At 47.1% G+C, this 13182-nt stretch overlaps 2 protein-coding genes across 2 annotated transcripts; one reads left to right on the top strand and one right to left on the bottom strand.

The window, feature by feature from the left end:
• Nucleotides 1-980: 980 nt before the first annotated feature.
• On the bottom strand, nucleotides 981-1910 carry LOC100278282 (WPP domain-containing protein 2). Its single transcript, NM_001151608.2, has one exon. It carries the CDS (start codon nucleotides 1777-1779, stop codon nucleotides 1255-1257), a length of 525 nt encoding a protein of 174 aa, NP_001145080.2. The 5' UTR covers nucleotides 1780-1910; the 3' UTR covers nucleotides 981-1254.
• Nucleotides 1911-4663: 2753 nt separating this feature from the next.
• Nucleotides 4664-9103, top strand: LOC103647804 (putative disease resistance RPP13-like protein 1). The gene is made up of 2 exons (XM_008672312.4): nucleotides 4664-6289; nucleotides 6836-9103. Exons 1-2 carry the CDS (start codon nucleotides 5225-5227, stop codon nucleotides 8969-8971), a joined length of 3201 nt encoding a protein of 1066 aa, XP_008670534.1. The 5' UTR covers nucleotides 4664-5224; the 3' UTR covers nucleotides 8972-9103.
• Nucleotides 9104-13182: the final 4079 nt, after the last annotated feature.

The raw sequence follows: 13182 nt of genomic DNA, 5'->3' as shown, positions 1-13182 counted from the left end.
TAGTTGCCAAAAAAAAAACAGGTAGGCATAGATTTTGCTGGTCCAAATTGATAATTCAGGATGAGTATGAGGTTTTTCTACAGATGGCACCAAATGATGTTCACAAAATAAAATAAAAAGGTGGTATGGACAGCCTGTAGTTTTCACAGTGACGCGTGACCAACCAGGGCTGCCTTTTAAGTTCAAACTTCAATTATACATATGCAAATATGCAATCCGAAATCTCAACTGTGGAAAATCGACAACCTGCAGTTTTCATCTAGTTAGGTGTGACCAACCAAGTTTGCCTTTTAGCTTCAATTTACCCGGATATATGTATGCACTCTAAAATCAGAATTATGGAGAATCGAAGTTAAGGTCTGCATATAATTAAAGGTGGCTGTCACACCTGTATAATTGAAGAGATGTGGTTGGTGTTGCAAAGAGATTTGAATGTGGTATCCTTTGCTTAGACTATCAACCATTGTCCTTGCAGTTTGGTATTCTTCATTGAAAAATGCCAGCTGCTGTCTGTTGTCCTAGATCAAACAATACGGTTCTAACACCATCAGCAAGCATGTCTAATTTACTAGAGATGATTTAACATATTTCGAAATTTCTCTAGAACTGCACTGTTGCATGATTAATGCATAAATAGTACTAGGTATGTGTCTGTGCGTTGACACAAGGCGGAAGAGCGTGGAAAGCAGCACCTAGACTATAAATATAGTTAGCCCCAAATTTCTAGAGCAGAGGGGCGTGGGTTTAAGTGCTCGTTTTGCACTATTTTTGCGGACACTTGGGCATGGGAATTGAGAAGGCTAAAGCCGTAGTAGCACGATGGGTCCACGTTAGATTGTATAGATAGAGAGAGTTCAGCATACATGGGTGGTTATTCAGTGATCACGAAAACAATCCTCTCACAAGCCCAAGTAACACAGTTCAATAATCTTAGTGTTAACCACCTTGCAACCATAAGAAAACAAGAACAATTAGCTCGTCGAAAGGATGCACGGTTGATATATAATAATTCAATATTACTCCCTCCGTTTTTTTATTGTCACGGTTTAGTTAAAAATAAACTAGCGATAAATATTCGAGAATATCATATCCATGAAACAAACATCAGTCCCTCTTGTCACAAGCATCTCATCTCTAATAGATAGATAGATAATGATGTACTAGTAAACATAGGCAGGGGGGACGATAAATAACATTCCGACGAAATGCCAAAATAACAGCAATTGTCGGTGGATCAAAGCGCGGTCCGACGCCTTACTCCTCGTTTACGGCAGCCTCCTCGGTAGGTGGAGCAGTCGCCGACGAGGCCTCCGCGGACTCCTGCGCCTGCGCGCTCCCCTCGGCGGGCGCGGGCGCCGCCGCAGCAGCGGCGGACCGGGTCTTGGCGAGCTCGAGGAGGCGGCGGCTGACCTCCTTGGAGTAGGCCTGGAGCACCTCTATCCCCTCCTCGACGGAGGCCGGGCACTCGGCGGCGGCGGCGGCGGACTTGGAGGCGGCGGCGAAGGCCTCGGCCTCGACGGCCACGGCGGCGCGCTCGGCCTCGGGCTCCGGGACGGCACCGTAGCGCTGGGAGAGGACGCTGGGCGCCGCGAGCGTCTGCACGAGGCGGCGCACCACGGCGTCGCGCGTGCGCTGCGACGGCGGCCAGATACTGAGCGACGGGAGCAGCGCCTCCGCGGCCTTGGCGCCCGCGGCAGCCGGCAGGGCGGCGTCGGCGGATCCCTCGGAGGCCGCGGGCTGGCTGCCCTCGGCGACGGCGTTGGGGGCGTCCTCCGCCATGGCCGCGGCCGAGACTGCGGGGTAGAGTTCGGAGAGAGAGAGAGGGGGGAAAGGGAGAGAGATCTGTGGCGTGGAGGCTGGGTGCCTGGGTGGGGAGAGAGCGGTGCGGGGGGTGTGGGTCAGTGCGTGTGGGGCTGCAGCGAGACTTGCAGGTGGGGTTTTGTTTGGTTCGGCTCCAGTTCTAGATGCTCGGGAGTCTGGACGGGAGGGCAACGACACGTGGGTCCGCACGCGCGGCTGGTGGGTTTCTCGCCATCGGCTGGCCCTCTTTGTGTAACCAGGCTGGACTATATCATCTTGAGCGATGGAAGCCTAGTCGCCTATTGGGCTGGGTTCGGTTTTTTCGTTTTTCCGGCCCACAGTTTCCACTTTCTTTGTACGTTTCTCAAGGGCCTACTTTCCAGGAGATGTGTTACGCAACACACTTCAAATACTTCTTTCCAGGAGTATAGTTTTAAAATACCCTAGTTTATAACCGTACATGGCACAGATATTATTGTATTGTTTTACCACAATAAAACTACGATATTACTTAAAGCCAAGATATGTTTGGTTGTATTAAAAAACCAAAGTATAGAAAACTGAGATCCTGAGTGGAGTTTCCAAAACTCTAAAAATATCATGGTTTTTAGATAAACCATGATATTTAAAACTGTATTTTACCTGTACCAACTAAACACATTTCTTCCCATACCAAGGTATTATCAAATATCATAGTATTGTTTTAAAACTACAAAAATACCAAACTTCCAAACACAGTTCAGAAAGTCATAACGTAACTATGCTGTGCAAAGTGCAAACACAAGTGCAGCCACGTCCAAGTTCGAAGCAACACAACGAGCTCAAGGAGCATCAGATTCAGCAAAGCGATGTGATGACTCAACGGTCCAGATTACCGTGTTCAAAAACAAGTCACAGCTTTGTTCCACGCACGCGGGTGCCATGGTGGCATGGTGCAAGCAGCCACGCTCTCTTCGGGTCGGCCTTGGGCTAGACTAGATAGACCGGCAGGCGGCAGCGTGCATAGGCAGGCTTTGGAGACGATGGAGCTGAAGACTTGTTTTTTAGCACGGTAATGCCTCGGTGGGGAGGAGTTGCGTCCTCGTCCCTCTCGCTCTCTCCGGTTCCCTCGATCGGTTGCTAACATTTGGTAGCAAACTAGGATTCCATGGAGGCGATGCAGTGTATTCTCGACGAACTGGCACGCATGAAGGCGCGCTTTACAAGCGCGTTGGCTGGCCACTGGGGCGAACAGTCTGCATACGCGTGCAGTGACGGACCCAGGAACTGATGACAGCCTAGGCGAGAATACGGTGTGATCCCCACGCCTGTGCTCGTGCCACGTGCTGCTTGCTTCCGTGCACTGTGCTCGCGCATTGCCCTCCATTGCAGCCGGCGAGCCAGCCCAGGCCACCGCCTGCGGTGCCTGGGTGGTGAGTCCGCCCCTGTACGCGTGCACTTCCTCCGACGACAGATCCGCACCGGATTACATCGAGCCCACCAACGAGTTCGTCGACAACTTCACCTTCGCGTGCGCGCACACGAACATGGGTGAACCTGTCGGGTGGCAGGGATCGGTCGCAGCCCGCTCTCACTACCGGACCAGGTCTCATCGCAAATCTTTGGCACGATCCACGCACACAAGCTACGAGCAGACATCGACCCTTGCCGTGCCTACCGCGACGACATCCAGAATCACCTAGTCGAAGCTCCCTCTGCCAAGGAGGACCCGCAGCTACAAAAGGAGGTGGTAGAGTCGTCCGAGTCGGAGTCCGCGCGTCCTCCTGTCGGCTACAACCGCTACGTCGAGCCTGGCTTCCATGGCTCCATCCAGCCATTTGAAGCATCATACGCGTCAACATATGGTTCTTCGTTTTGTCCCGCTTTTTTGTCGGGCCGACCCTCCTTTTATAGACCAAGGAAAGGGTTAGTTACATATGGCCTCTCTTGGAAGGGATCATTGCCTGGTAAAGTGAGATAGTTCTCTCTCAGTAAATATCTCCCCGTGTGTCATTTTTTGTTCCGTATAAATGACCCGTTGTGACTTTTCAAGGCTATTGGTGAAGCGTGCCGACGATAGGAGTTTGTGGCTTGGTGCATTGAACAAGGACTTATGAGTTGTCATTCGAGCCGATTGATCTGATTTGTGCATGGAACAAGGACTAACAATGTGTCAAATCCTTACTTAGCGTTTCATATTGACTTGGCGATTTTTCTTTTTCTTTTTTGAATGAAATGGCAAGAGCTCTGGCTAATAATTACTAGGAGAGAGTTCAAAAAATACACTGTATAGGTCCAAGGACCGAGATAAGACAGACTAGCAAACACAACGTGAGGAACGCTCCCAGCAGACCCACACAAATCAGCTAAACCACTGCAGCAATCCTAATACTGGAGGAACATGGCTCTCTTGAGAGTGAACACGTCACGTTTTTGGTTCTTTGGGAGCGGGGAGGATGTAGCTTCCCACCAGTCTTTTATGCTGGAGAAGTGAGTATGGTCAGCCTGGACCGGGAGGCTCAAGCCCTCCCAAACTAGAATCTGATGCCACACCGCACGGGCAAAAGGGCAATGCAAACAGAGGTGGGGCCGGTCTCCAAGGGACCATTGCAGAGGGAGCAGTTTGGTTGGTGTGGCCAACCCCGAGTGGCAAGATTGTTAGCAGTAAGGAGCTTGTCCTGTAGAGGAATCCAAGCAAAAATCTTGCACTTTTGCTCTGCCCGTACCCGCCAAACAAAATCAGAATTAATGTGGCTGTACGATCCGATGAATTGTGCATTATAGGCTGATTTTACCGTGAAGACACCGTCGGTGTTTCATTTCTAGGTAATGGAGTCCAGCACCTGTGGTTGGAGGTGGAAATTATGGAGTCTAAATCACAGGAAGACGAATTCCTCGATCTGCACCGTGGAGGTAATCTTGCCTCTCAACGACCTAATCCAATTCCCGTCATTGATCTCAATGACAACTGACTTGTTTTTTCTTGAGACTAGCTCGAAGAGGTGCGGTGCTAGGTTTCTTGGCGTCAATGTCATCAAGCCAACTGTCGTGACAGAATTTAGCTGTCTTCCCGATTTTTCTTGTTTGCACAGTACAAGACAAACATTCAGCGCTCAATGTTCCAGCGTGTAGAATTTGTCATCCGAGCTTCTTCGATCCTTCGACGGAGAAGGCGCTCGAGAAGATTCAAAGAAGAGTAGTCAAGGATATGAATATAACCAGAAAAGGACACAAATAAACTATGCACATTTTCTTCGAGGTGCCATCTGTTCGGTCGAATCTCCTGTTTATCAACTCCCTTCCCAATTATAATTGCAGGAGCAAGAGCAACCAGAATAGAGCAAGTGTGACCCATCTTGTGCCAGTGCCGCCGTTGACCTCTCAAAACACACATAATTTCAATCTTGTTGGCCCTGCTGAGCTCTCTTGATCAAGTGATTAACTCATGGCTATGATCCTAGACGCCTTCGTGCCCATGCTGGGGCGAATGGTCGCTGGTGCCGTGAAGGAGAGGCTCGACACGCTCCTCGGCGTGCCCGGGGAGATGGAAAGGCTGGAGAGCACACTGGAGGACCTCGTGAATGTCCTCGGCGACGCCGAGATGAAGCGCATCACGGACACGGCCGTCGACGCCTGGGTTCGGGAGCTTAAGGACGTCATGTACGACGCCGACGACGTCCTCGACCGGTGGCAGATGGAGGCCCAGGCCCGCAGCAGCAGCGACGCGCCCAAGCGCTCGTTCCCTGGCGCTGGCTGCTGCGCGCCCCTCCTCACGTGCTTCCGGGACCCGGCGCTCGCTCACGCCATGGCGGCGCAGATCAAGGAGCTGAACCGGAGGCTGGAGAGCGTGTGCCGTCGGAGCTCCATGTTTCGCTTCGTCAGCGCCTCGTCGTCCGTCCCCCTCCGGCAGCAACTACCACCGGCATCCAGCGGCAACGGTAAGACGAGCTCGGTGATCGTCCACGCCGATCTCATCGGGGAGAAGATCGAGGAGGACGGGAACAGGCTGGTGGAGGCGCTGATCGCCGACGACCTGCGCGAGAACGTCCTCGCCGTGGGCATCACAGGCGCCGGCGGGATCGGGAAGACCACCCTCGCCAAGAGGGTCTTCGCTGACCAGCGCGTGCGCGACGAGTTCGACCTCAGGGTGTGGGTGTGCGTGTCGCAGGACGTGAACGAGGCTGACCTGCTGTGGTCCGTCCTCGTTGGCGCCGGAGGCGGCCACCAGCTCCAGCAGCAGCACGACGCCACGCCGGACAGGTCGTCGCTGGAGCCCGCGCTCCAGCGGGCCGTCTCGGGAAAGAAGGTCCTGCTGGTGCTGGACGACGTGTGGAGCGACGTGGCCTGGAAGGAGGTGCTACAGAACGCGTTCAGGGCCGGCGCTCGTGGTGGCAGCAGGGTGCTCGTCACGACGAGGAAAGAGACGGTTGCCAGGCAGATGAAGGCCGTGCACATCCACCGCGTGGAGAAGCTGCAGCCTGAAGATGGGTGGCGCTTACTCAAGAACCAGGTTAGGGACTGGAATGGATGCTTCTTTTCCGTGTCTTCAAATTAACTATGGCAACAACATTACTGTGGTTTGATGATGCGTAAAAGCACCAGTTAAATTACACTTGCACTCTAAAGGCATTCAACCACTTGATTGATGTCATGTCAGCCAACTGAACTTTTATCTCCTCTAAATTCAGAAGGAGATGTCCACCATCCTCACCAGCACGATTAAACATAGGGCACTTGGTGAACAATCTCACCCCCCTTCTTTTCAGCTTCACTCTCAAGGCTAAACTATAATACACAATTCGCCAAAGAAAATGTTTAACTTTGTTTGGGCATCGTACGTTCCAAATCCCACGCCGAAATTCTTATAAACAAACACACCTAATTTTACATGACAAAAGAATACTCTTTTGAGAGAGAGAAAACTGGACACTGGCTACTACTGATGCATCCAGAGAGGACTTGAACCATCTAGTACATGGTCTGATGGCAGACATACAAGATTAATTTGAGCACAGTTGTTATACAAATTCTTAACCATTCTTTTATGTTTGAACAGGTAGTCTTGGGCAGGAATCCAACCGACATTGAAAATTTCAAAGACATTGGTATGGAGATCGTCACAAGATGCGATTGCCTGCCGCTTGCCATCAAGACAGTGGGTGGGCTACTGTGCACAAAAGAGAGAACGTTCAGAGACTGGGAGGAAGTCTCAAGGAGCGCCGCATGGTCCGTGGCAGGACTACCTGAAGAGGTTCACAACGCCATCTACCTGAGCTATGCCGATCTACCGCCTCATTTGAAACAGTGTTTCCTGCACTGCTCCCTTTTCCCAAAAGACGAAGTCATCAAACGGGTGGATGTCGTTCAGATGTGGATCGCCGAGGGGTTTGTACAAGAGGATGGGTCCTCAGCGCTGCTCGAAGATGTAGGGAACATGTATTACAGAGAACTAGTCATGCGCAACCTACTCGAACCTGATGGCCAGTATTACGATCAGTCAGGATGCACGATGCATGACCTTCTTCGATCGTTTGCCAATTATCTGGCAAAAGATGAAGCGTTGCTTCTTACGCAGGGCCAAAGCTTATGCGACATGAAGACAAAAGCCAAGCTGCGTCGGCTGTCCGTAGCAACCGAAAATGTGCTCCAAAGTACCTTCAGAAATCAGAAGCAGCTGAGGGCGCTAATGATACTCCGAAGCACCACGGTTCAGCTGGAAGAGTTCCTGCATGACCTGCCTAAGCTGCGACTGCTGCATCTCGGGGGTGTAAACCTCACAACCTTGCCGCCTTCTCTGTGTGATCTGAAGCATCTAAGATACTTGGAGCTGTCTGGTACCATGATAGATGCAATCCCAGACTCGATTGGAGACTTGAGGTATCTACAGTACATTGGTCTGCTAAACTGCATAAATCTGTTCAGTCTTCCTGGGAGCATAGTGAGACTGCATAGGCTGAGAGCTCTCCACATCAAGGGGGCCAGTGTGAATGACATCCCCAGGGGGATAGGGAGATTACAAAACCTTGTCGAGCTGACTGGTTTTTTAACACAGAATGATGCTGCTGCAGGTTGGAACAGCCTGGAGGAGCTAGGCCACCTGCCCCAGCTCAGCCTCTTGTATCTAAGCAACCTAGAGAAAGCACACACCGGCTCTGTGGCCAAGAAAGCAGACCTCCAAGGCAAGCGCCACCTTAGATACTTAAGCTTGGAGTGCACACCAAGAGCCGCTGGTGGAAATCAGATCAAAGATAATAACACACAGCAGGAGAAACGTCAGATTGAGGATGTCTTTGATGAGCTCTGTCCACCGGTTTGCCTCGAAAACCTCTCACTAATCGGCTTCTTCGGACACAAGCTTCCTAAATGGATGAGCTCAGGCGAGATGGATCTTAAGTACCTAAGATCAATAAAACTCGAAGATTGCACCTACTGCGAGCAGCTCCCCGCATTGGGCCATCTCCTGAGTTTAGATTTCCTGCTGATCAAACATGCGCCATCTATTATGAGAATTGGACACGAATTCTTTTGCAGCAGCAATGCTACACAAATAGACCCTCGGATGCTGTTCCCAAGGCTGGAGAAACTTGGATTTGATAGGTTGGATGGATGGGAAGAATGGATATGGGACAAGGAACTTGAGCAGGCAATGCCAAACATCTTTTCTCTCAAAGTCACAAAATGCAAGCTCAAGTATTTCCCCACAGGGCTTGTGCATCAAACCAGGACCTTGAGAGAATTGATCATATCTGAAGCTTGCAACTTGACATCAGTTGCAAACTTTCTCCTCCTCAGCGATCTGCATCTCCATGCCAACCCAAATCTCGAGATGATCGCCAATCTCCCTAAACTACGAAGGCTTTCGGTTATCCAATGCCCCAAGTTGAATGCACTTGTGGGTTTAACAGAACTGCAAAGCATTACATTGCAGGACTATGCCGCAGAACTGTTTCCACAGTACTTGGAAGAAACTAGTGCTGCAAAGCTAGAGGTTTTCTGTAATGAAGAACTCTTCAAACTTATAACCCTGCAAGAAGGTTCAGAGTGGTGCAAGATCAAGAATATCCAAAATGTTAAAGCATATGCTCCCAAAGGAGGCGACCGTAAAGGATGGTACGCATTATACACTAAGGAACCGTTTAGCCTGACCACAAACAACAAGGGGTGCGAAATATTTGAAGTTGCAAAGTCCTAATGATTGTTGAGTTAATTCATCTAGAGCCGAACGGCAAACTGTCTCTCATCTTGTTTGAGTCCATTGACTCTACATTGGAAATCAAAATATTGTTGTGGTAAAGGACTTCCCGAAAGAAGTTTGTTCCAGCTAGTGATTTTGTTAGTTATGAACACCCCCCCCCCCCCCCCCCCCCCCCCCCCCCACACACACACACACAGTGAAATTTGGCATGTAACTTCATCATTTACTTAGGTAGTGTTTGGTTGAAACATAACACTCAAAGTTAGCAACATCTTTCTGCAATAAGCCTACTCCATTAATGTATGTTATGTGAATAATCCAAGAAAATTGATAAAATAACATCGTTGAAGATACAGAACTTTTACATAGTACAATTTAAATTGACACGGTATTTATGAAAAGCAGCACAAAGGGTTTATAGTATTTTTCACCATGTGCGTTCGAAATTTTGTTCGGTAGGCCACACTGTGCAATTACAAGCACGAAATTGCAAAGGTCTGTTGATTGGTGAGTTTGGCAAAACATGCGACGCTAATGGAGAGCTATTGGAAGCAGGCGCGGACCTGGGCCTAGGTCCGGCCCTAGTAGTGGCCCAGTAACACTTGGTACCCATGTAGTTCCAGCCCACAAACCTGTTACTGCCCGCACGTGACCTCGTTCGGCCGCTGCGACTAGGGCCGGACATTCGGTTTTTTTTAAATTTCAGTTCAATTTTTTGGTTTTCTAGATATTAGAAACTAATCGCCTTTCTAGCAAATGAAAAATCGAGAAGTTTGATTTCGATTTTTTACTTCGTGTTTTCGGTAAAAATCGAATACCAAACTTATACTTAAGACAACGTATAAAACAAGTTTATATGATAGATTACACATAATTTTAAAAAGTGAAAATTATATAAGTATAAATATTTAGAGATACATCATATATCACATATAAATAATTTGAAATTTTGGTTCGGTTCAGTTTGGTACAGTTCCTTTTGGTTTATGATAAAAAAGTGTCCACACCTACCGCCGACGGACGGCCAGACCTCCTCGGCTCCTACTCGCTAAGGGTCTGTTTGGTTGGGCTGTGGCTGTGGAAAAAGTTGCTGTGGGCTGTGAGCTGTGAAAAAAGCTGCTGTAGGCTGTGTGCTGTTAAAAAGCTAAAAATCGTTTGGTGGAAACCACTAAAAGTCGTTAAAAGTTCTTCGATATATGTTTTCACAGTTCCATCCAAAAGCCACTAAAAGCAGGTCCAGGGGTGCTTTCAGTTTTGCACTACGAGAAAGTCGGCTTTTAGAAAAAGCTACTTCCTAGATCCAGCCCTTTGGTTAGCTTTTGGCTTTTAGGGGGCAAAAGCCAAAGCCAAAAGCCAAACCAAACACACCCTAAGTCTCGTCGCGGGTTCTCCGTCCATCCCATCTGCACCCACGCATCATGGCGTGGACCTGGCCAATTTTTGCGCTTGCGGCAGCACTAGTGCACTACGACGTTCGGGATACGGCCACCGGCAAGGTCGCGAGGCACACAGTGTGGGAGCAGACGATCTGCGGTAGGCAACCAATGAAATAATTCGTATTTTGCCACTTTGTCTCATTGTTATAATTGTCATTGTATTTATAAATTGTAAGTCTATTTAAGCCTATAAAATATAGGCCGGATGACAATTGTGAGAACCTTTTTCGTGTTGATGGCAAATATCAGAATCTCGCGCAGCCAACAACCACGTCTCCCATCGCCCTTCCTCTATCCGTCCAGATTCAAAACTAGTATTTCTATTGAATTGGTGAAATATTGGTTGAATTGCGTTGATTTAATATCCTGATTATATAACGCCCCACATAGATAAACAATGTGGTACTATTCCTATACTACTCTAACACTTACAGTTATAACAGACATACTAGAGAAGAAGTTACAAGGTAATATCCCCTATAGTCATAACGGGTGATGCGTCACGTATGCCCAGGGGCGAAGCCAGAATTTGAGTTTGAGGGGGTAAATCAGATTGAGGGGGGGCTATTAAGAGGTATTTTATATTATTTACATGGTGATTAGCTAAAAAAAGTAGTAGCTCCTATGGAATTTGGGAAAGATTAGGGGGGACGTTGCCCCCCTTGCCCCTCCCTGGAATCACCCCTGCGTATGCCATGACTGAAGAAGAAGCCGATGAATCCTCATGCAAGGCGGTAGCCCTCTATACCGATGTTGAGGTAGCCGAATGTGAGGGCAGAATAGCCGTGATTAAGGATGTTGTGATGGATATAGTCATGGTCAGCATAGCAACTTGAACATTTAGTCTGCCTATAATATAACATGTTGAAGATAGCTTCAAATTTGCTAAGTATTGCATTTATATCAACTAGTCGGTTGCCCACGTGGTAACACGGACAATATTTACAATATCTATTCTTTGTTGAACACAAATGGTTGTGGGTTTTAGTAGTTAGAACCTAGACATGTGAGAGGGGAGGGTAATGGTTTGAACTCCAACATTGTGTTTATTTTTGGACTTTTATTTTGGGCAAGACCGCGGGTTGATATAGATAAAATTGATGGTGTTTTTAAAATTGCGAGGGCTTGTGCGTCGCAGAGGTGGGAGGATCATGGTTTGATTGAAGCAAAATTAAGGAGTGCTTTCAAAAGTTTACTGATCATGGACCGTTGAACCATGAAAACTGGTGCTTTATCATCGTTGAAATATCTTTTAGTTTTGATTGTTGTTAACTTGTTATGAACTGTTTAGAGTTTTCCGTTGGTAGGTAAATATAAATAATTCTATAACATTTTGATTAGATGTCTCGAGTTTGAATCCTAGTTAACACAGTTAAATAAAAATAGTTGTTGGTCGTTATACAAGTGAATGTCCACCTCTAGTGGAGATTTTGACATTGTGCTGTTCTGCCCTTATTTGCAATTAAGTTTAATCATGATATGATGGCCATGGTATCTCACTTATCAAGTATTCAGCATTGTGTCACCTTATGCTTTCACTAAAGATTCTATTGCTACGCACTTTTTTCCAACTGAAAAAGAATGGGTTCTGGTTCTTTCCATGTATAGTTCCATTGATATGTTGATTTGTTACCCTCCTTTTTATATTCTTTCACATTACTTTGCACGGATTCATCTATATGCTAAGAATCTATGGTTCTTAGCCTCTTATCTTATGTTTGTGCGATACCTGTACTTCGATCAAACGATTTGAAGTCATATCATTTTATTACAATCACTGTATTTGTAAGTAGTACCTGCTTTGAAGTCAACAGTGAACCACACAGGCTATTGGTAAAGAAGCAAATGTCTTGAATATGCTGTCTTGAAACAGTGTTTACCAATGAAACAAAATGTACGAATTTGAACTGGACTCATAACTAGTTACCACAAAGATACAGAGTAAGCTAATAAACATGCATTTTCTTCCTTATTTTAGATTTAGAAGGACCAGTTTCTCTATATAATGGTCATCATTATCATGGTAAAAATCCATAAAAGCTCCATATGTATTTTCTTATTTTCCCCTCTATAATTTATCATCACAGTTACTCTCATTAAGTCAATATGCTACATAAAACACCCACCATAAGTCATCCCGCTACATTACTTATCTGGGGCTGTTTCTCGAAGAAACTTTATTCTACCAGGCCAAGACAGACATTGATTTGGGCTGCTCAGAGGTGACAGACAACCTATAACTGAAAACAACTTTGGACCCTCTTGCCCCTGTTAACTGAAAGGCAGAGCTCGTGCCATGTTCTTTCCAGAAAAAAAATGACAGACATCAATTGTACAGTAGTTTGCTATATAGGCTCCAATTGCTCATTTGTCAAGCATACAAGCAACAATTGCATGAGATTTGGCTTCATTGAATCAATTAGCTATTTTAAGGTCCTGTTTGACACAACTTCATGAGTGCAGTGACTTTTTTTTCCAGATACTCTTTTTTTTTTGCAAACAACTTCATGAATTAAGTTTCTTAAAGCATGCTCTCACAAAGAAATAAGGTAAGGTGAAGCTAAAAATAGCTTTTCGCAGATTCACCTCCACTTGTGGGGTTTGTGAGAACATGTTTTAAGAAAATCTATATAAAAAGTTGTTTTGCCCTTAGAAGCCGGGAATGTGGCCACGTTCCTCGTTCCGGGAACGTTCGTCCATCCTGGAAATATGGGAACAATCTCATTCCCATAATGCTAAAACCTTATTTTAGTAGCATACTGCGTCCCATGT

This window comes from Zea mays, chromosome 2 (genome assembly GCF_902167145.1).
Source record: "Zea mays cultivar B73 chromosome 2, Zm-B73-REFERENCE-NAM-5.0, whole genome shotgun sequence".
Taxonomy (NCBI): Eukaryota; Viridiplantae; Streptophyta; class Magnoliopsida; order Poales; family Poaceae; genus Zea; species Zea mays.
Note: the sequence above shows the minus strand (reverse complement) of the source record. Positions and strands in the feature narration are given on the sequence as shown.

What these genes read in the sequence shown, in the direction of transcription:
- LOC103647804 (XM_008672312.4), top strand. Translation starts at nt 5,225, where the DNA reads ATGGCTATGATCCTAGACGCCTTCGTGCCCATGCTGGGGCGAATGGTC. An exon ending in GGCGCTTACTCAAGAACCAG is followed by an intron (nt 6,290 to 6,835) that starts GTTAGGGACTGG and finishes ATGTTTGAACAG; the next exon opens with GTAGTCTTGGGCAGGAATCC.
- LOC100278282 (NM_001151608.2), bottom strand. Translation starts at nt 1,779, where the DNA reads ATGGCGGAGGACGCCCCCAACGCCGTCGCCGAGGGCAGCCAGCCCGCG.